Genomic DNA, 21,706 nt, shown 5'->3' with positions numbered 1-21,706 from the left:
GGCATGCGGTGGCTGGGCATGCGGGCGACATGACCCAGCCATCGCAGCCTTCCCCGCCGGAGGAGCTCACCGATGGAACCTTGCCCAGATCTTTCAAGGATTTTTGAGCTCACACAATCCAGTCTGGTTAAACCCAGGATGGATCGTAGGCAGGCCAGCCTAAATGTTTCTAACCGGCGAAGACGTTCCATTAGGGGGGTCCACGTTTCGCAAGCGTAGAGAAGGGAGGGAATGACCGTGGCCGAGAAGAACTGAAGCTTAGTGCGGAGCGACAGACCAGGTAGCTTCCACACAGCGTTACGCAACCGATGAAAAGATATTGCCGCTCGACTGATTCGGAGTGAGACCTCTGCTGTTAAACTGGAGCCGGTCATAAGCACACTGCCAAGGTATGGGAAACTCTCCACTCTCTCCACAACTGCCCCATCACCGATTGGGAGATGTGGGGGTGGAGTGTCCGATGGTACAAAATACCCAGGAAGGTGCTTAGTTTTGGTGGGGCTTATGGTAAGGCCCCATCTCTTAGTGGCACGCTCCAGTCTCAGCAGCAGCGTCTCCAACTCCTCCTCTGAACGAGCAGCTATTACGAAATCATCGGCATACGTAACATGGTTGAGCAATAGGGAGCCATCCCTTGACCGCACCCGGGCATCGATCAGCCTCCCATTATATGTGTACCATATGGAGATTCCCCCGGTACAGCTATTGAAGGCTTCACGAACTACGTGGTCGAAATAGATGTTAAATAATGTGGGAGCCAGAGGACATCCCTGTCGCACCCCAAGGTGTACAGGGAAAGGCTCGGACTCCCGGCCACGTAGTTTTACCCGGGCCCGCTCACCATCATGAAGGTCCTTAATGATCGTGAGCAGAGGGTCAGGTACTCCAAAAGCACGAAGAACAACCCAGAGCCCAAGCCTATTGATGGTATCATAGGCCTTGACCAGGTCAATGAAGCAGAGATGTAGGTCTTGCTGGAATTCCCTACACCTCTGCTGTTGCAGACGGACAGAAAATATGGCATCTGTGCAGGACCGCCCTTTCCTGAAACCGCATTGGGGCTCCGCAAGCCTCTCCTCAGTGTGCCTGGCAAGGCGATGTTGAATAATCCTTGCCAGGACCTTTCCTGCACACTGAGGAGTGAGATGCCTCTGTAGTTGTTAGTCTGTGCGGTCCCACCAGGGCATCCGTCCAATCCTGCGGAACCCATCCAGTGGTCCAGACTGTTGTTATGATGTCATATAGGGCAGTCTGTGCACAAACTCCACCCTCCCTCAGCATTTCGCTTGGGAGATCATCTCTACCCGCTGCCTTTCCTGGTCTCAGACTCCGGATCGCCTTCAGTACTTCCTCAACAGATGGCACTTCAGCCAGCCACTCACAGGGGGTGACTTCTTCCAATATTTGAGGCACCGCAGCCTCAGCAGGGTCATCCTCACTTTGTGCCACGATGTTTCCTGGCTGAGGGATTTCCCCTCCCCCGGGACATCACAGAAATGCTCAGCAAATCTGCAAACCTGTTCCTGGGGGTCGGAGATTGGATCAACGTTTTTTCCCCTAATGATGGTAATAGGTGTGGCGCTGCAGATTACTTTTTTGATGGAGTTATATAGAGATTTGTGATCGCGGGCCACTGAGGCAGACTCCATCTCAGCAACCCGCGACCACCACCCATCCTTGCAGCGCCTCACGGCTCTCCGAACCTCCGAGCGATGGCTGCAGTAAGCCTCCTCATTCTCTGACGTGGGATTCTGTAGCCGATGGCAGTGGGCCTGTCGCTTTTTCTCAACCATCCTGAACACCTCCTCTGTCAGCCAGGGTCTCTGGGGAGGTCTGGACCGCGTACCCAAAGCAGCCATTGCAGCTGCATGAATCACAGGTCTAAACCTCGCCCATTTACCCTCGACATCAGGAGGAGTGGGGGACGATGCCAACCCCAGTCGCAGGCGATGATGAAATTCTCGTTTGCAACTTTCATCAGATAACTGAGACCAGGCCACTTTAGGTTGGAATGGGGTCCTGGGTGTACACCCACCACTGGAGTGGAAGAATGGCAGGCGCATCTTACAGATGACAAGTCGATGGTCAGAGGGCAGATCAGCTCCACGGTAGGTCCTGTTGTCAAGGACATGGGCTCGCATCCGCTGGTCCGTCACTATGTAGTCCAGCAGATGTTCTTGCTTGGACCCGGCATGCATCCATGATGTTGTGTGGATGTGCCGATGCCGGAACAGCGTGTTGGTAATTACAAGCCCATGGGCTGCACAAAAATCTAGCAGCCTCCTACCGTTGTTATTGAGCTGATCTGGCCCATGCCGTCCAATCACTCCAGGTGCCAGTATCATGACCAACTCGGGCATTGAAGTCACCCAACCTGATGACTCTATCCCGAGGGGCCACTTTAGCCAGCACCTGTGACAGGAGGTCATAGAAGGCATCTGACTCATCGGCTTTGCCTGCATCCCTCCACGGATGTTCGTCTTCGGTGGGGGCATAAGTAACCACGACCACCACTCCTCGCCTCCGGTTGATGGGAAGGCGAGCCCAAAGTAGCCTGGGGCTTACAGCTTCCCACACCTCACCGCCACGCTCCCACGCCCTCTTCATTCTTTTGTTCAAAAGAAGACCCACACCCTGATGTTTGGCAGTCTGCTGCCCCGAGTAGAGGACTGTCCACCCCTCATGGTGGCAGGAGCCAGAGCCGGTCCACCGGACCTCCTGAATGCCGCAGAGATCCAGGCGGTACCGGTCCAGCTCCCGACAGAGGAGTGGCAGCCTCTCCTCTGCAGTGAGCGTTCGAACATTCCACGTGGCCACCCGCAGTGGCTTTTCGTTGTGTCTGGCGGAGCCCCGAGGGTAGAGATTCAATCTCCACACACTCGCACACACACAAACAGGTGACACACACACACACTCACACACACACACAGGTGACACACACACACTCACACACACTCACACACACCACGCAGGTGACACACACTCACACACACACACTCACACACACACACAGGTGACACACACACACTCACACACTCACACACACCACACAGGTGACACACACACGGTGACGCGGTGACACGCACAGTGACACGCACGGTGACATGCATGGTGGCACGGTGACACGCACGGTGACACACACGGTGACACACACGGTGACACACACGGTGACACGTGACATGCACGGTGACAAGGTGACACGCACGGTGACACGCACGGTGTTACAGTGACACGGTGTTACGGTGACACGCACGGTGACACACGGTGACACGTGACATGCACGGTGATGTGGTGTTACGGTGACACGCACGGTGATCAGGTGACACGGTACACGCACGGTGTTACGGTGACAATTGCACGGTGTTACGGTGACACGCTCGGTGACACGCACGATGACACGCACGGTGTTACAGTGACACGGTGTTAGTGTTACAGTGACACGCTGTTACAGTGGCACGCTGTTACAGTGACACGCTGTTACAGTGATACAGTGACACGCTGTTACAGTGACACAGTGACACGCTGTTACAGTGACACGCTGTTACATTGACACGCTGTTACAATAACACAGTGACACGGTGTTACAGTGACACAGTGACACGCTGTTACAGTGACAGTGACACGCTGTTACAGTGACACGCTGTTACAGTGACACGCTGTTACAGTGACAGTGACACGCTGTTACAGTGATACAGTGACACGCTGTTACAGTGATACAGTGACACGCTGTTACAGTGACACAGTGACACGCTGTTACAGTGACACGCTGTTACATTGACACGCTGTTACAATAACACAGTGACACGGTGTTACAGTGACACAGTGACACGCTGTTACAGTGACAGTGACACGCTGTTACAGTGACACGCTGTGACAGTGACACGCTGTTACAGTGATACAGTGACACGCTGTTGCAGTGACACGCTGTTACAGTGACACGCTGTTACAGTGATACAGTGACACGCTGTTACAGTGACACGCTGTTACAGTGACACGCTGTTACAGTGATACAGTGACACGCTGTTACAGTGACACGCTGTTACAGTGACACGCTGTTACAGTGACAGTGACACGCTGTTACAGTGATACAGTGACACGCTGTTGCAGTGACACGCTGTTACAGTGACACGCTGTTACAGTGATACAGTGACACGCTGTTACAGTGACACGCTGTTACAGTGACACGCTGTTACAGTGACACGCTGTTACAGTGATACAGTGACACGCTGTTACATTGACACGCTGTTACAGTGACACAGTGACACGCTGTTACAGTGACACGCTGTTACAGTGACACAGTGACACGCTGTTAGTGACACAGTGACACGCTGTTACAGTGACACGCTGTTACAGTGACACGCTGTTACAGTGACACGCTGTTACAGTGACACGCTGTTACAGTGACACAGTGACACGCTGTTACAGTGACACGCTGTTACAGTGACACAGTGACACGCTGTTACAGTGACACAGTGACACGCTGACACAGTGACACGCTGATACAGTGACATGCTGTTACAGTGACACGCTGTTACAGTGATACAGTGACACGCTGTTACAGTGACACGCTGTTACAGTGACACGCTGTTACAGTGATACAGTGACACGCTGTTACATTGACACGCTGTTACAGTGACACAGTGACACGCTGTTACAGTGACACGCTGTTACAGTGACACAGTGACACGCTGTTACAGTGACACGCTGTTACAGTGACACAGTGACACGCTGTTACAGTGACACGCTGTTACAGTGACACGCTGTTACAGTGACACGCTGTTACAGTGACACAGTGACACGCTGTTACAGTGACACGCTGTTACAGTGACACAGTGACACGCTGTTACAGTGACACGCTGTTACAGTGACACGCTGTTACAGTGACACGCTGTTACAGTGACACAGTTGACAGTGTTACAGTGACACAGTGACACTCTGTTACAGTGACACAGTGACAGGGTGTTACAGTGACACAGTGACACGCTGTTACAGTGACACGCTGTTACAGTGACACAGTGACACGCTGTTACAGTGACACGCTGTTACAGTGATACAGTGACACGCTGTTACAGTGACACGCTGTTACAGTGACACGCTGTTACAGTGACAGTGACACGCTGTTACAGTGGCACGCTGTTACAGTGATACAGTGACACTGTTACAGTGACACGCTGATAAAGTGACACCCTGTTACAGTGACACGCTGTTACAGTGACAAAGTGACACGCTGACACAGTGACACGCTGATACAGTGACATGCTGTTACAGTGACACGCTGTTACAGTGACACAGTGACACGCTGTTACAGTGACACGCTGTTACAGTGACAGTGACACGCTGTTACAGTGGCACGCTGTTACAGTGATACAGTGACACGCTGTTACAGTGACACGCTGTTACAGTGACACGCTGATACAGTGACACCCTGTTACAGTGACACGCTGTTACAGTGACACAGTGGCACGCTGACACAGTGACACGCTGATACAGTGACACGCTGATACAGTGACATGCTGTTACAGTGGCACAGTGACACGCTGTTACAGTGACACGCTGTTACAGTGACACAGTGACACGCTGTTACATTGACACGCTGTTACAGTGACACAGTGACACGCTGTTACAGTGACACAGTGACACGCTGTTACAGTGACACAGTGACACGCTGTTACAGTGACACACTGTTACAGTGACACGCTGTTACAGTGACACAGTGACACGCTGTTACAGTGACACGCTGTTACAGTGACACGCTGTTACAGTGACACGCTGTTACAGTGACACGCTGTTACAGTGACACAGTGACACGCTGTTACAGTGACACGCTGTTACAGTGACACGCTGTTACAGTGACACAGTGACACGCTGTTACAGTGACACGCTGTTACAGTGACACGCTGTTACAGTGACACGCTGTTACAGTCACACGCTGTTACAGTGACAGTGACACGCTGTTACAGTGACACAGTGACACGCTGTTACAGTGACACGCTGTTACAGTGACATGCTGTTACAGTGACACGCTGTTACAGTGACACAGTGACACGCTGTTACAGTGACACGCTGTTACATTGACACGCTGTTACAATAACACAGTGACACGGTGTTACAGTGACACAGTGACACGGTGTTACAGTGACACAGTGACACGCTGTTACAGTGACAGTGACACGCTGTTACAGTGACACGCTGTTACAGTGACAGTGACACGCTGTTACAGTGACAGTGACACGCTGTTGCAGTGACACGCTGTTACAGTGACACGCTGTTACAATAACACAGTGACATGCTGTTACAGTGACACAGTGACACGCTGTTACAGTGACACAGTGACACGCTGTTACAGTGACACACTGTTACAGTGACACGCTGTTACAGTGACAGTGACACGCTGTTACAGTGACACAGTGACACGCTGTTACAGTGACACGCTGTTACAGTGACACGCTGTTACAGTGACACGCTGTTACAGTGATACAGTGACACGCTGTTGCAGTGACACGCTGTTACAGTGACACGCTGTCACAGTGACACGCTGTTACAGTGATACAGTGACATGCTGTTACAGTGACACGCTGTTACAGTGACACAGTGACACGCTGTTACAGTGACACGCTGTTACAGTGACACAGTGACACGCTGTTACAGTGACACAGTGACAGTGACACGCTGTTACAGTGACACGCTGTTACAGTGACAGTGACATGCTGTTACAGTGGCACGCTGTTACAGTGATACAGTGACACTGTTACAGTGACACGCTGATACAGTGACACGCTGTTACAGTGACACGCTGATACAGTGACACGCTGATACAGTGACACGCTGATACAGTGACACGCTGATGCAGTGACACGCTGTTACAGTGACACGCTGATACAGTGATACAGTGACACGCTGTTATGGTGACATGCTGTTACAGTGACACGCTGTTACAGTGACACGCTGTTACAGTGACACAGTGACACGCTGTTACAGTGACACGCTGATACAGTGACACGCTGTTACAGTGACACAGTGACACGCTGTTACAGTGACACGCTGTTACAGTGACACGCTGTTACAGTGACATGCTGTTACAGTGACACAGTGACACGCTGTTACAGTGACACGCTGTTACAGTGACACGCTGTTACAGTGACACGCTGTTACAGTGACACAGTGACACGCTGTTACAGTGACACGCTGATACAGTGACACGCTGTTACAGTGACACAGTGACACGCTGTTACAGTGACACGCTGTTACAGTGACACGCTGTTACAGTGACACGCTGTTACAGTGACACGCTGTTACAGTGACACAGTGACACGGTGTTACAGTGACACGCTGATACAGTGACACGCTGTTACAGTGACACAGTGACACGCTGTTACAGTGACACGCTGTTACAGTGACACGCTGTTACAGTGACACGCTGTTACAGTGACACGCTGTTACAGTGACACGCTGTTACAGTGACACGCTGTTACAGTGACACGCTGTTACAGTGACACAGTGACACGCTGTTACAGTGACACGCTGATACAGTGACACGCTGTTACAGTGACACAGTGACACGCTGTTACAGTGACACGCTGTTACAGTGACACGCTGTTACAGTGACACGCTGTTACAGTGACACGCTGTTACAGTGACACGCTGTTACAGTGACACGCTGTTACAGTGACACAGTGACACGCTGTTACAGTGACACGCTGATACAGTGACACGCTGTTACAGTGACACAGTGACACGCTGTTACAGTGACACGCTGTTACAGTGACACGCTGTTACAGTGACACGCTGTTACAGTGACACGCTGTTACAGTGACACGCTGATACAGTGACACGCTGTTACAGTGACACGCTGATACAGTGACACGCTGTTACAGTGACACAGTGACACGCTGTTACAGTGACACGCTGTTACAGTGACACGCTGTTACAGTGACACGCTGTTACAGTGACACGCTGTTACAGTGACACGCTGTTACAGTGACACGCTGATACAGTGACACGCTGTTACAGTGACACGCTGTTATGGTGGCTGCTGTGTCTGTAGGAAATCTCGCAGTGAGACTCCCAAGAAACGGAGAGAGAGTGGCAGCCGCTCGCCCGACAACAAGTAGCTAGCACTCACCCTCACCACTACTCACCACTAGCACTCACCCTCACCACTACTCACCACTAGCACTCACCACTACTCACCACTACTCACCACTCATCACTCACCCTCACCACTACTCACCCTCACCACTACTCACCACTAGCACTCACCCTCACCACTCACCACTAGCACTCACCCTCACCACTACTCACCACTAGCACTCACCACTACTCACCACTAGCACTCACCACTACTCACCACTAGCACTCACCCTCACCACTACTCACCACTACTCACCACTCACCCTCACCCTCACCACTACTCACCCTCACCACTACTCACCACTAGCACTCACCCTCACCACTACTCACCACTACTCACCACTCACCCTCACCCTCACCACTACTCACCCTCACCACTACTCACCACTCACCACTACTCACCACTCACCCTCACCACTACTCACCACTAGCACTCACCCTCACCACCACTCACCACTACTCACCACTCACCCTCACCCTCACCACTACTCACCACTACTCACCACTACTCACCCTCACCACTAGCACTCACCACTACTCACCACTACTCACCACTAGCACTCACCCTCACCACTACTCACCACTACTCACCACTAGCACTCACCACTACTCACCACTCATCACTCACCACTAGCACTCACCACTCATCACTCACCCTCACCACTACTCACCACTACTCACCACTAGCACTCACCCTCACCACTAATCACCACTACTCACCACTACTCACCCTCACCACTACTCACCACTACTCACCACTACTCACCACTCACCCTCACCACTACTCACCACTACTCACCACTCACCCTCACCACTACTCACCCTCACCACTACTCACCACTACTCACCACTCACCCTCACCACTACTCACCACTACTCACCACTACTCACCACTACTCACCACTAGCACTCACCCTCACCACTAGCACTCACCCTCACCACTACTCACCACTACTCACCACTACTCACCACTCACCCTCACCACTACTCACCACTACTCACCACTCACCCTCACCACTACTCACCACTCACCACTACTCACCACTACTCACCACTAGCACTCACCACTACTCACCACTCACCACTAGCACTCACCCTCACCACTACTCACCACTAGCACTCACCACTCATCACTCACCACTGCTCACCACTAGCACTCACCACTCATCACTCACCACTAGCACTCACCACTCATCACTCACCCTCACCACTACTCACCACTACTCACCACTCATCACTCACCCTCACCACTACTCACCACTACTCGCCCTCACCACTACTCACCACTACTCACCACTAGCACTCACCACTATTCACCCTCACCACTAGCACTCACCCTCACCACTACTCACCACTCACCACTACTCACCCTCACCACTACTCACCACTACTCACCACTACTCACCCTCACCACTACTCACCACTACTCACCACTACTCACCACTCACCACTACTCACACTCACCACTACTCACCACTAGCACTCACCACTCATCACTCACCCTCACCACTACTCACCACCACTCACCCTCACCACTACTCACACTCACCACTACTCACCCTCACCACTACTCACCACTAGCACTCACCACTACTCACCACTCATCACTCACCACTCATCACTCACCCTCACCACTCACCCTCACCACTACTCACCCTCACCACTCACCACTACTCACACTCACCACCACTCACCACTACTCACCACTCACCCTCACCACTCACCCTCACCACTAGCACTCACCCTCACCACTACTCACCACTAGCACTCACCACTCATCACTCACCCTCACCACTACTCACCCTCACCACTCACCCTCACCACTACTCACCCTCACCACTAGCACTCACCACTACTCACCACTACTCACCACTCACCACTACTCACCCTCACCACTCACCACTACTCGCCACTCACCACTACTCACCACTAGCACTCACCCTCACCACTCACCCTCACCACTACTCACCCTCACCACTCACCACTCACCCTCACCACTACCACTCACCGCCACCACTCACCACCACCACTCACCCTCACCACTCACCCTCACCACCACTCACCACTACCACTCACCACCACCCCTCACCACTCACCCTCACCACCACTCACCACTAGCCCTCACCACCTCTCACCACTACCACTCACCACCACTCACCACTACCACTCACCACCACTCACTACCACTCACCACTACCACTCACCACCACTCACCACCACCACCCACCCTCACCACCACCACTCACCCTCACCACTACCACTCACCACTACCACTCACCACTCGCCCTCACCACCCACCCTCACCACCACCACCACTCACCACCACCACTCACCGCTCACCACCACTCACCACCACCACTCGCCGTTACTATTGCTCCTGCTCACTACCACCACTATTGGTGGTGGTGTGTGTGTGTGGTGTGTGTGTGTGTGGTGGTGTGTGTGTGGTGCTGTGTGTGGTGGTGTGTGTGTGTGGTGGTGTGTGTGGTGTGTGTGGTGTGTGTGGTGCTGTGTGTGTAGTGTGTATGGTGTGTGTGTGTGGTGTGTGTGTGTGGTGCTGTGTGTGGTGTGTGTGTGTAGTGTGTATGGTGTGTGTGTGTGTGCTGTGTGTGTGGTGTGTGTGTGTGGGGTGTGTGTGTGTGTGTGGTGTGTGTGGTGCTGTGTGTGTGTGTGTGGTGTGTGTGTCTGTGTGTGTGGTGCTGTGTGTGCTGTGTGTGGTGTGTGTGAGTGTGTGGTGTGTGTGTGTGTGGTGTGTGTGGTGCTGTGTGTGTGTGTGTGTGGTGTGCTGTGTGTGGTGTGTGTGGTGCTGTGTGTGTGTGTGTGTGGTGTGCTGTGTGTGGTGTGTGGTGTGCTGTGTGTGTGTGTGTGGTGTGTGTGTATGGTGTGTGTGTGTGGTGGGTGTGTGTGGTGTGTGTGTGGTGCTGTGTGTGGTGTGTAGTGTGTATGGTGTGTGTGTGGTGTGTGTGTGTGCTGTGTGTGTGGTGTTTGTGTGCTGTGTGTGTGCTGTGTGTGGGGTGTGTGGTGTGTGTGTGGTGTGTGTGTGGTGTGTGTGTGGTGAGGCTGGTGGTGAGTGTGGTGAGTGTGGTGAGTGTGGTGGTAAGTGCGGTACTGCGTGTGGTGTGGTGATGTGGTGCTGTGTGCTGTGCTGTGTGTGGTACTGAGTGATGTGTTGGTGTTGCTGTGTGGTGTGGTGGTGAGTGATGTGGTGCTGTGTGATGTGTGGTGGTGCTGTGTGATGTGGTGGTGAGTAATGTGTGATGTGGTGTGTGGTGGTGATGAGTGATGTGATGAGTGATGTGTGATGTGATGTGTGGTGTGTGATGTGATGTTGATGAGTGATGTTGATGAGTGATGTGATGAGTGATGTGATGTGTGATGTGATGTGCGGTGTGTGATGTGATGTTGATGTGTGATGTGATGTGTGGTGTGTGATGTGATGTTGATGAGTGATGTGATGAGTGATGTGTGATGTGATGTGTGGTGTGTGATGTGATGTTGATGTGTGGTGGTGATGAGTGATGTGATGAGTGATGTGATGAGTGATGTGATGTGTGATGTGATGTGTGGTGTGTGATGTGATGTTGATGAGTGATGTTGATGAGTGATGTGTGATGTTGATGAGTGATGTGATGTGTGGTGAGTGATGTGATGTGATGTGTTGTTGATGTGTGGTGGTGCTGAGTGATGTGATGTTGATGAGTGATGTGTGGTGTGTGGTGTGTGATGTGGTGTGTGATGTGTGGTGTGTGATGTGGTGTGTGATGTGTGGTGTGTGGTGTGATGTGATGAGTGGTGTGTGGTGTGTGATGTTGATGAGTGATGTGATGTGTGATGTGTTGTTGATGTGTGGTGGTGCTGAGTGATGTGATGTTGATGAGTGATGTGTGGTGTGTGGTGTGTGATGTGGTGTGTGATGTGTGGTGTGTGATGTGGTGTGTGATGTGTGGTGTGTGGTGTGATGTGATGAGTGGTGTGTGGTGTGTGATGTTGATGAGTGATGTGATGTGTGATGTGTTGTTGATGTGTGGTGGTGCTGAGTGATGTGATGTTGATGAGTGATGTGTGGTGTGTGATGTGGTGTGTGATGTTGATGAGTGATGTGATGAGTGATGTGTGATGTGATGTTGATGTGATGTGTGGTGTGTGGTGGTGCTGAGTGATGTGATGTTGATGAGTGATGTGTGATGTGATGTGTGGTGTGTGATGTGATGTTGATGAGTGATGTGATGTGTGATGTGATGAGTGATGTGTGATGTGATGTGTGATGTGATGTTGATGAGTGATGTGTGATGTGATGTGTGATGTGATGTTGATGAGTGATGTGTGGTGTGTGATGTGTGATGTGGTGGTGCTGAGTGATGTGATGTGTGGTGTGTGATGTGATGTGTGATGTGTTGTTGATGTGTGGTGGTGCTGAGTGATGTGATGTTGATGAGTGATGTGTGGTGTGTGATGTGGTGTGTGATGTTGATGAGTGATGTGATGAGTGATGTGTGATGTGATGTTGATGTGATGTGTGGTGTGTGGTGGTGCTGAGTGATGTGATGTTAATGAGTGATGTGTGATGTGATGTGTGGTGTGTGATGTGATGTTGATGAGTGATGTGTGGTGGTACTGAGTGATGTGATGTTGATGAGTGATGTGTGGTGTGTGATGTGATGTGTGATGTGGTGGTGCTGAGTGATGTGATGTGTGGTGTGTGATGTGATGTTGATGAGTGATGTGTGGTGTGTAAATGTGGTGTGTTGTTGTTGTTGTGCTGCTGTGTGATGTGTGATGTGTTGATGTTGCTGTGTTGTTGTTGTTGTTGTGCTGCTGTGTGATGTGTTGATGTGTTGATGTTGCTGTGTTGTTGTTGTTGTGCTGCTGTGTGATGTGTTGATGTGTTGATGTTGCTGTGTTGTTGTTGTTGTTGTGCTGCTGTGTGATGTGTTGATGTGTTGATGTTGCTGTGTTGTTGTTGTTGTTGTGCTGCTGTGTGATGTGTTGATGTGTTGATGTTGCTGTGTTGTTGTTGTTGTTGTGCTGCTGTGTGATGTGTTGATGTGTTGATGTTGCTGTGTTGTTGTTGTGCTGCTGTGTGATGTGTTGATGTTGCTGTGTTGTTGTTGTTGTTGTGCTGCTGTGTGATGTGTTGATGTTGCTGTGTTGTTGTTGTTGTTGTGCTGCTGTGTGATGTGTGATGTGTTGATGTTGCTGTGTTGTTGTTGTTGTTGTGCTGCTGTGTGATGTGTGGTGTTGCTGTGTTGTTGTTGTTGTTGTGCTGCTGTGTGATGTGTTGATGTTGCTGTGTTGTTGTTGTTGTTGTGCTGCTGTGTGATGTGTTGATGTTGCTGTGTTGTTGTTGTTGTTGTGCTGCTGTATGATGTGTTGATGTGTTGATGTTGCTGTGTTGTTGTTGTTGTTGTGCTGCTGTGTGATGTGTTGATGTGTTGATGTTGCTGTGTTGTTGTTGTTGTGCTGCTGTGTGATGTGTTGATGTGTTGATGTTGCTGTGTTGTTGTTGTTGTTGTGCTGCTGTGTGATGTGTTGATGTTGCTGTGTTGTTGTTGTTGTGCTGCTGTGTGATGTGTTGATGTGTTGATGTTGCTGTGTTGTTGTTGTTGTTGTTGTGCTGCTGTGTGATGTGTTGATGTGTTGATGTTGCTGTGTTGTTGTTGTTGTTGTGCTGCTGTGTGATGTGTTGATGTTGCTGTGTTGTTGTTGTTGTGCTGCTGTGTGATGTGTTGATGTGTTGATGTTGCTGTGTTGTTGTTGTTGTTGTGCTGCTGTGTGATGTGTTGATGTTGCTGTGTTGTTGTTGTTGTTGTGCTGCTGTGTGATGTGTTGATGTTGCTGTGTTGTTGTTGTTGTTGTGCTGCTGTGTGATGTGTTGATGTGTTGATGTTGCTGTGTTGTTGTTGTTGTGCTGCTGTGTGATGTGTTGATGTGTTGATGTTGCTGTGTTGTTGTTGTTGTGCTGCTGTGTGATGTGTTGATGTGTTGATGTTGCTGTGTTGTTGTTGTTGTTGTGCTGCTGTGTGATGTGTTGATGTTGATGTTGCTGTGTTGTTGTTGTGCTGCTGTGTGATGTGTTGATGTTGCTGTGTTGTTGTTGTTGTGCTGCTGTGTGATGTGTTGCTGTGTTGTTGTTGTTGTTGTGCTGCTGTGTGATGTGTTGATGTGTTGATGTTGCTGTGTTGTTGTTGTTGTGCTGCTGTGTGATGTGTTGATGTGTTGATGTTGCTGTGTTGTTGTTGTTGTTGTGCTGCTGTGTGATGTGTTGATGTGTTGATGTTGCTGTGTTGTTGTTGTTGTTGTGCTGCTGTGTGATGTGTTGATGTGTTGATGTTGCTGTGTTGTTGTTGTTGTTGTGCTGCTGTGTGATGTGTTGATGTGTTGATGTTGCTGTGTTGTTGTTGTGCTGCTGTGTGATGTGTTGATGTTGCTGTGTTGTTGTTGTTGTTGTGCTGCTGTGTGATGTGTTGATGTTGCTGTGTTGTTGTTGTTGTTGTGCTGCTGTGTGATGTGTGATGTGTTGATGTTGCTGTGTTGTTGTTGTTGTTGTGCTGCTGTGTGATGTGTGGTGTTGCTGTGTTGTTGTTGTTGTTGTGCTGCTGTGTGATGTGTTGATGTTGCTGTGTTGTTGTTGTTGTTGTGCTGCTGTGTGATGTGTTGATGTTGCTGTGTTGTTGTTGTTGTTGTGCTGCTGTATGATGTGTTGATGTGTTGATGTTGCTGTGTTGTTGTTGTTGTTGTGCTGCTGTGTGATGTGTTGATGTGTTGATGTTGCTGTGTTGTTGTTGTTGTGCTGCTGTGTGATGTGTTGATGTGTTGATGTTGCTGTGTTGTTGTTGTTGTTGTGCTGCTGTGTGATGTGTTGATGTTGCTGTGTTGTTGTTGTTGTGCTGCTGTGTGATGTGTTGATGTGTTGATGTTGCTGTGTTGTTGTTGTTGTTGTTGTGCTGCTGTGTGATGTGTTGATGTGTTGATGTTGCTGTGTTGTTGTTGTTGTTGTGCTGCTGTGTGATGTGTTGATGTTGCTGTGTTGTTGTTGTTGTGCTGCTGTGTGATGTGTTGATGTGTTGATGTTGCTGTGTTGTTGTTGTTGTTGTGCTGCTGTGTGATGTGTTGATGTTGCTGTGTTGTTGTTGTTGTTGTGCTGCTGTGTGATGTGTTGATGTTGCTGTGTTGTTGTTGTTGTTGTGCTGCTGTGTGATGTGTTGATGTGTTGATGTTGCTGTGTTGTTGTTGTTGTGCTGCTGTGTGATGTGTTGATGTGTTGATGTTGCTGTGTTGTTGTTGTTGTGCTGCTGTGTGATGTGTTGATGTGTTGATGTTGCTGTGTTGTTGTTGTTGTTGTGCTGCTGTGTGATGTGTTGATGTTGATGTTGCTGTGTTGTTGTTGTGCTGCTGTGTGATGTGTTGATGTTGCTGTGTTGTTGTTGTTGTTGTGCTGCTGTGTGATGTGTTGATGTTGCTGTGTTGTTGTTGTTGTGCTGCTGTGTGATGTGTTGATGTGTTGATGTTGCTGTGTTGTTGTTGTTGTTGTGCTGCTGTGTGATGTGTTGATGTGTTGATGTTGCTGTGTTGTTGTTGTTGTGCTGCTGTGTGATGTGTTGATGTGTTGATGTTGCTGTGTTGTTGTTGTTGTGCTGCTGTGTGATGTGTTGATGTGTTGATGTTGCTGTGTTGTTGTTGTTGTTGTGCTGCTGTGTGATGTGTTGATGTTGATGTTGCTGTGTTGTTGTTGTGCTGCTGTGTGATGTGTTGATGTTGCTGTGTTGTTGTTGTTGTTGTGCTGCTGTGTGATGTGTTGATGTTGCTGTGTTGTTGTTGTTGTGCTGCTGTGTGATGTGTTGATGTGTTGATGTTGCTGTGTTGTTGTTGTTGTTGTGCTGCTGTGTGATGTGTTGATGTGTTGATGTTGCTGTGTTGTTGTTGTTGTGCTGCTGTGTGATGTGTGATGTGTTGATGTTGCTGTGTTGTTGTTGTTGTGCTGCTGTGTGATGTGTTGATGTGTTGATGTTGCTGTGTTGTTGTTGTTGTGCTGCTGCAGGAAGCGGCAGTCGTCCTCCAAGTCTCGCTCACCGTCCCTTGACAAGCTGAAGAGTCGCTCACCCAGCCACGAGCGTCCTCGCACTCACCCTCGTGACTAAGACACTCACCCACACGCTCACCCACACACTCACCCACACACTCACCCACACACTCACCCACACACTCACCCACTCACCCACACACTCACCCACACACTCACCCACACACTCACCCACTCACCCACTCACTCACCCACACACTCACCCACACACTCACTCACTCACTCACCCACTCACTCACCCACTCACTCACTCACCCACACACTCACTCACTCACTCACCCACCCACTCACCCACTCACTCACTCACCCACACACTCACTCACCCACTCACTCACACACTCACTCACCCACTCACTCACTCACTCACCCACACACTCACCCACACACTCACCCACACACTCACCCACACACTCACCCACACACTCACCCACACACTCACCCACACGCTCACCCACACACTCACCCACTCACTCACTCACCCACACACTCACTCACCCACACACTCACCCACACACTCACCCACTCACCCACACACTCACCCACACACTCACCCACACGCTCACCCACACACTCACCCACACACTCACCCACACACTCACCCACTCACTCACTCACTCACCCACACACTCACTCACTCACTCACCACACACTCACCCACACGCTCACCCACACACTCACCCACACACTCACCCACACACTCACCCACACACTCACCCACACACTCACCCACACACTCACCCACACACTCACCCACACACTCACCCACACGCTCACCCACACACTCACCCACACACTCACCCACACACTCACCCACTCACTCACCCACACGCTCACCCACACACTCACCCACACACTCACCCACACACTCACCCACACACTCACCCACACACTCACCCACACACTCACCCACACACTCACCCACACACTCACCCACACGCTCACCCACACACTCACCCACACACTCACCCACACACTCACCCACTCACTCACCCACACACTCACCCACACACTCACCCACACACTCACCCACTCACCCACACACTCACCCACACACTCACCCACACACTCACCCACACACTCACCCACTCACCCACTCACCCACACACTCACCCACACACCCACACACTCACCCACACACTCACCCACACGCTCACCCACACACTCACCCACACACTCACCCACACACTCCCCACTCACCCACACACTCACCCACACACTCACCCACACACTCACCCACACACTCACCCACACACTCACTCACACACTCACCCACACACTCACCCACTCACCCACACACTCACCCACACACTCACCCACTCACCCACACACTCACCCACACACTCACCCACACACTCACCCACACACTCACCCACCCACTCACCCACACACTCACCCACACACTCACCCACACACTCACCCACACACTCCCCACTCACCCACACACTCACCCACACACTCACCCACACACTCACCCACACACTCACCCACACACTCACTCACACACTCACCCACACACTCACCCACTCACCCACACACTCACCCACACGCTCACCCACTCACTCACCCACACGCTCACCCACTCACCCACCCACACGCTCACCCACACGCTCACCCACACACTCACCCACACACTCACCCACACACTCACCCACACACTCACCCACACACTCACCCACACACTCACCCACACACTCACCCACTCACCCACACACTCACCCACACACTCACCCACACACTCACCCACACACTCACCCACACACTCACCCACACACTCACTCACCCACACGCTCACCCACACGCTCACCCACACGCTCACCCACCCACACGCTCACCCACTCACCCACTCACCCACACACTCACCCACGCACACGCTCACCCACACGCTCACTCACCCACACGCTCACCCACTCACCCACCCACATGCTCACCCACTCACCCACTCACCCACACGCTCACCCACCCACACGCTCACCCACACGCTCGCTCACCCACACACTCACCCACGCACACGCTCACCCACACGCTCACTCACCCACACGCTCACCCACTCACCCACCCACACGCTCACCCACACGCTCACCCACCCACTCACTCACCCACACACTCACCCACACGCTCACCCACACGCTCACCCACACGCTCACCCACCCACACGCTCACCCACTCACCCACTCACCCACACACTCACCCACGCACACGCTCACCCACACGCTCACTCACCCACACGCTTACCCACTCACCCACCCACATGCTCACCCACTCACCCACTCACCCACACGCTCACCCACCCACACGCTCACCCACACGCTCGCTCACCCACACACTCACCCACGCACACGCTCACCCACACGCTCACTCACCCACACGCTCACCCACTCACCCACCCACACGCTCACCCACACGCTCACCCACCCACTCACTCACCCACACACTCACCCACACACTCACCCAGCCACACACTCACCCACACGCTCACACGCTCACTCACCCACTCACCCACACGCTCACCCACACACTCACCCACAGACTCACTCACCCACACGCTCACCCACTCACCCACACGCTCACCCACACGCTCACCCACCCACTCACTCACCCACACACTCACTCACCCACACGCTCACCCACCCACTCACTCACCCACACACTCACTCACCCACACGCTCACCCACGATAACCCTCGCCCGCACGCTCACCCCGACCTGGCCACGCTTCTGACACATGAGAGGGTTCACAGCCAGCGGCTGAGACCACGAACCCCATCCCCGGCTTGGGCGTAAGCTTCAGCGGCTGTAGTTTGTTAGGTGGTTTATTTTTTTCGTGTGTGTGTGTGTGTGTGTTAGTGGTAGCTGTTGAGTGAGGGCGGCTGTAGAGTTGTAGCTGAGCCTGCCACTGTATCTGTGTATGTTTTTTTTTAACTTTTTGAGTTCTTGGGGAGGGGTGGGTGGGGGGTTGATGGCTGATGGGGCAAGCGACGTTAGACAGAGGGACAGCGACGGACAGAATCCAGGCAGAGGCAGGACACGGAGACAACACGGAGATAGTTTTGATATTTGCGTTGGGAAAATTACGTCCTGGGCACGAGTCACTTGCTCAACAATTAATAAATAAATAAAGAGCCGTCGGTCCATGTCGCCAATTTACAAAACTTCTCGTCAGTGTGGATTTGTCTGTGGTGGTGGTGGTGAGTGTGGTGGTGAGTGGTGGTGGTGAGTGGTGGTGGTGAGTGTGGTGGTGGTGGGTGTGGTGTGGTGGTGAGTGTGGTGTGGTGGTGAGTGTGGTTGTGGGTGGTGAGTGTGGTGGTGGTGAGTGTGGTGGTGGTGGTGGTGGGTGTGGTGTGGTGGTGAGTGTGGTTGTGGGTGGTGAGTGTGGTGGTGGGTGTGGGGGTGAGTGTGGTGGTGAGTGTGGTGGTGTGGATGTTGGGGTGGTGGGTGTGGTGGTGGTGAGTGGTGGTGGTGGTGGTGGTGAGTGTGGTGGTGTGTGGTGAGTGTGGGGGTGGTGGTGAGTGTGGTGGTGGTGAGTGTGGTGGTGGTGAGTGTGGTGCTGGGGGTGGGTGTGGGGGTGAGTGTGGTGCTGGGGGTGAGGGGGTGGGGGTGGTGAGTGTGGTGCTGGGGGTGAGTGTGGTGCTGGGTGTGGGTGTGAGTGTGGTGCTGGGAAACTCTCCACTCACTCCACAACTGCCCCATCACCGATTGGGAGTTGTGGGGGTGGAGTGTCCGATGGTACAAAATACCCAGGCAGGTGCTTAGTTTTGGTGGGGCTGATGGTAAGGCCCCACCTCTTAGTGGCACGCTCCAGTCTCAGCAGCAGCGTCTCCAACTCCTCGTCTGAATGAGCAGCTATTACCAAATCATCGGCATACGTAACATGATTTAAAGCTTTCGTGACTGCTGGGATTCATATTCTTGGTTCTTTCGGTAAAGTCACCACGTAGAAGGGAAACAATAAAATAATAGAAATATAAAACAAAATTATTGTAAAACAATAAAATTATTATTCTTGGTTCTTTTGTTAAAGTTACCACGTAGAAGGGAAACAATAAAATAATAAAAATATAAAACAATTAAATTATTGTAGAACAATAAAAATTTTATTCTTGGTTCTTTCGGTAAAGTCACCACCACGTAGAAGGGAAACAATAAAATAATAAAAATATAAAACAATAAAATTATTGTAAAACAATACAATTATTCTTGGTTAACTTCAGATAGTTGGGCTAGGATAACAACATAGTTGGGCTAGGATAACAACAGATACTAGGGCTAGGATAACAACAGATACTTGGGCTAGGATAACAACAGATACTTGGGCTAGGATAACAACAGATACTAGGGCTAGGATAAGATACTAGGGCTAGGATAACAGATACTAGGGCTAGGATAACAGATACTAGGGCTATGATGACTACAGATACTAGGGCTAGGATAACAACAGATACTAGGGCTAGGATAACAGATATTAGGGCTAGGATAACAGATACTAGGATAACAGATACTAGGGTTAGGATAACAGATACTAGGGTTAGGATAACTACAGATACTAGGGCTAGGATAACTACAGATTCTGGAGTCCATCCCGATCCCACGACAGCCCCGAGCTCCCATCGCCAGCCACCTCCTCGCTCTCGACCACTGTCCAACTTCCCGGCTGTAATTCTCCCCCGTCACCACTAGGCCACGCACTGTCCCTACCCCCGCACGGTCTCCACACCGTCCCTACGATGGACGGCTGCCCTGGTGGTCCCCCGCCTCGAAGAGGGGCATTTCCTTGAATCTGTTCGGGAAAGGTCCGGGAAACCATCATTCAACATTTCCTTAGGCACAGGATCTGGGTTTTTTCTCGTGATCGACTGCTCACAATCATTCAGGACCTTCCTGATGGTGGGCAGGTCCCCGGTAAGGCCGTGTGGCTGTGAGTGTGATTCATCACCTTGGGTTGCGGACAGGGATGTCCTCTGGCTCCCACATTGGTTAACGTCTTTTGATTTTTTTCAACCACATAGTTCGAGACGGTCTACATGGCTGTACAGGAGGAAGTTTCATTTTGATACAGATACAATGGGAGGCTGATCGATGCCCGGGTGCGGTCAAGAGATGGCTCCCTATTGCTCAACCACGTTGTTATTGTAAAACAATACAATTATTATTCTTGGTTCTTTCGGTAGTATCTGTTGTTATCCTAGCTCAAGTATCTGTTGTTATCCTAGCTCAAGTATCTGTTATCCTAACCCAAGTATCTGTTATCCTAGCCCTAGTATCTGTTGTTATCCTAGCCCAAGAATCTGTTGTTAAACTAGCCCAAGTATCCGTTGTTATCCTAGCCCTAGTATCTGTAGTTTTCCTAGCCCTAGTATCTGTTGTTATCTTAGCCCTAGTATCTGTTGTTATCCTAACCCAAGTATCTGTTGTTATCCTAGCCCAAGTATCTGTTGTTATCCTAGCCCAAGTATCTGTTGTTATCCTAACCCAACTATATGTTGTTATCCTAGCCCTAGTA

At 51.2% G+C, this 21,706-nt stretch overlaps 1 protein-coding gene and 1 long non-coding RNA gene across 3 annotated transcripts in view; one reads left to right on the top strand and one right to left on the bottom strand.

Annotated features, from left to right (window-relative positions):
• LOC116938249 (serine/arginine-rich splicing factor 12-like) overlaps window positions 1-16,387 on the top strand; it is a 50,029-nt gene extending 33,642 nt beyond the window's left edge. Inside the window, exons 5-6 of one of the 2 annotated variants that reach the window (XM_076058972.1) lie at window positions 8,045-8,107; window positions 16,169-16,387. In XM_076058972.1, the coding sequence (XP_075915087.1) occupies window positions 8,045-8,107; window positions 16,169-16,268 (163 nt within the window). In that variant the 3' untranslated portion in view covers window positions 16,269-16,387. The remainder of the gene's footprint in view (window positions 1-8,044; window positions 8,108-16,168) is intronic. The other variant, XM_076058971.1, reaches the window with a different exon arrangement.
• Window positions 8,750-9,396, bottom strand: LOC142908388 (uncharacterized). Its single transcript, XR_012931708.1, has 3 exons — window positions 9,345-9,396; window positions 9,169-9,256; window positions 8,750-8,980 (listed from the first exon to the last, which is right to left on the bottom strand). It is a non-coding gene; the product is annotated as an uncharacterized LOC142908388 (long non-coding RNA).
• Window positions 16,388-21,706: the final 5,319 nt, after the last annotated feature.

Source organism: Petromyzon marinus (genome assembly GCF_048934315.1).
Source record: "Petromyzon marinus isolate PM22_M1 ecotype Great Lakes invasive population chromosome 83 unlocalized genomic scaffold, UKy_Petmar_22M1.pri1.0 chr83_unloc.2, whole genome shotgun sequence".
Lineage (NCBI taxonomy): Eukaryota > Metazoa > Chordata > Hyperoartia > Petromyzontiformes > Petromyzontidae > Petromyzon > Petromyzon marinus.
Note: the sequence above shows the minus strand (reverse complement) of the source record. Positions and strands in the feature narration are given on the sequence as shown.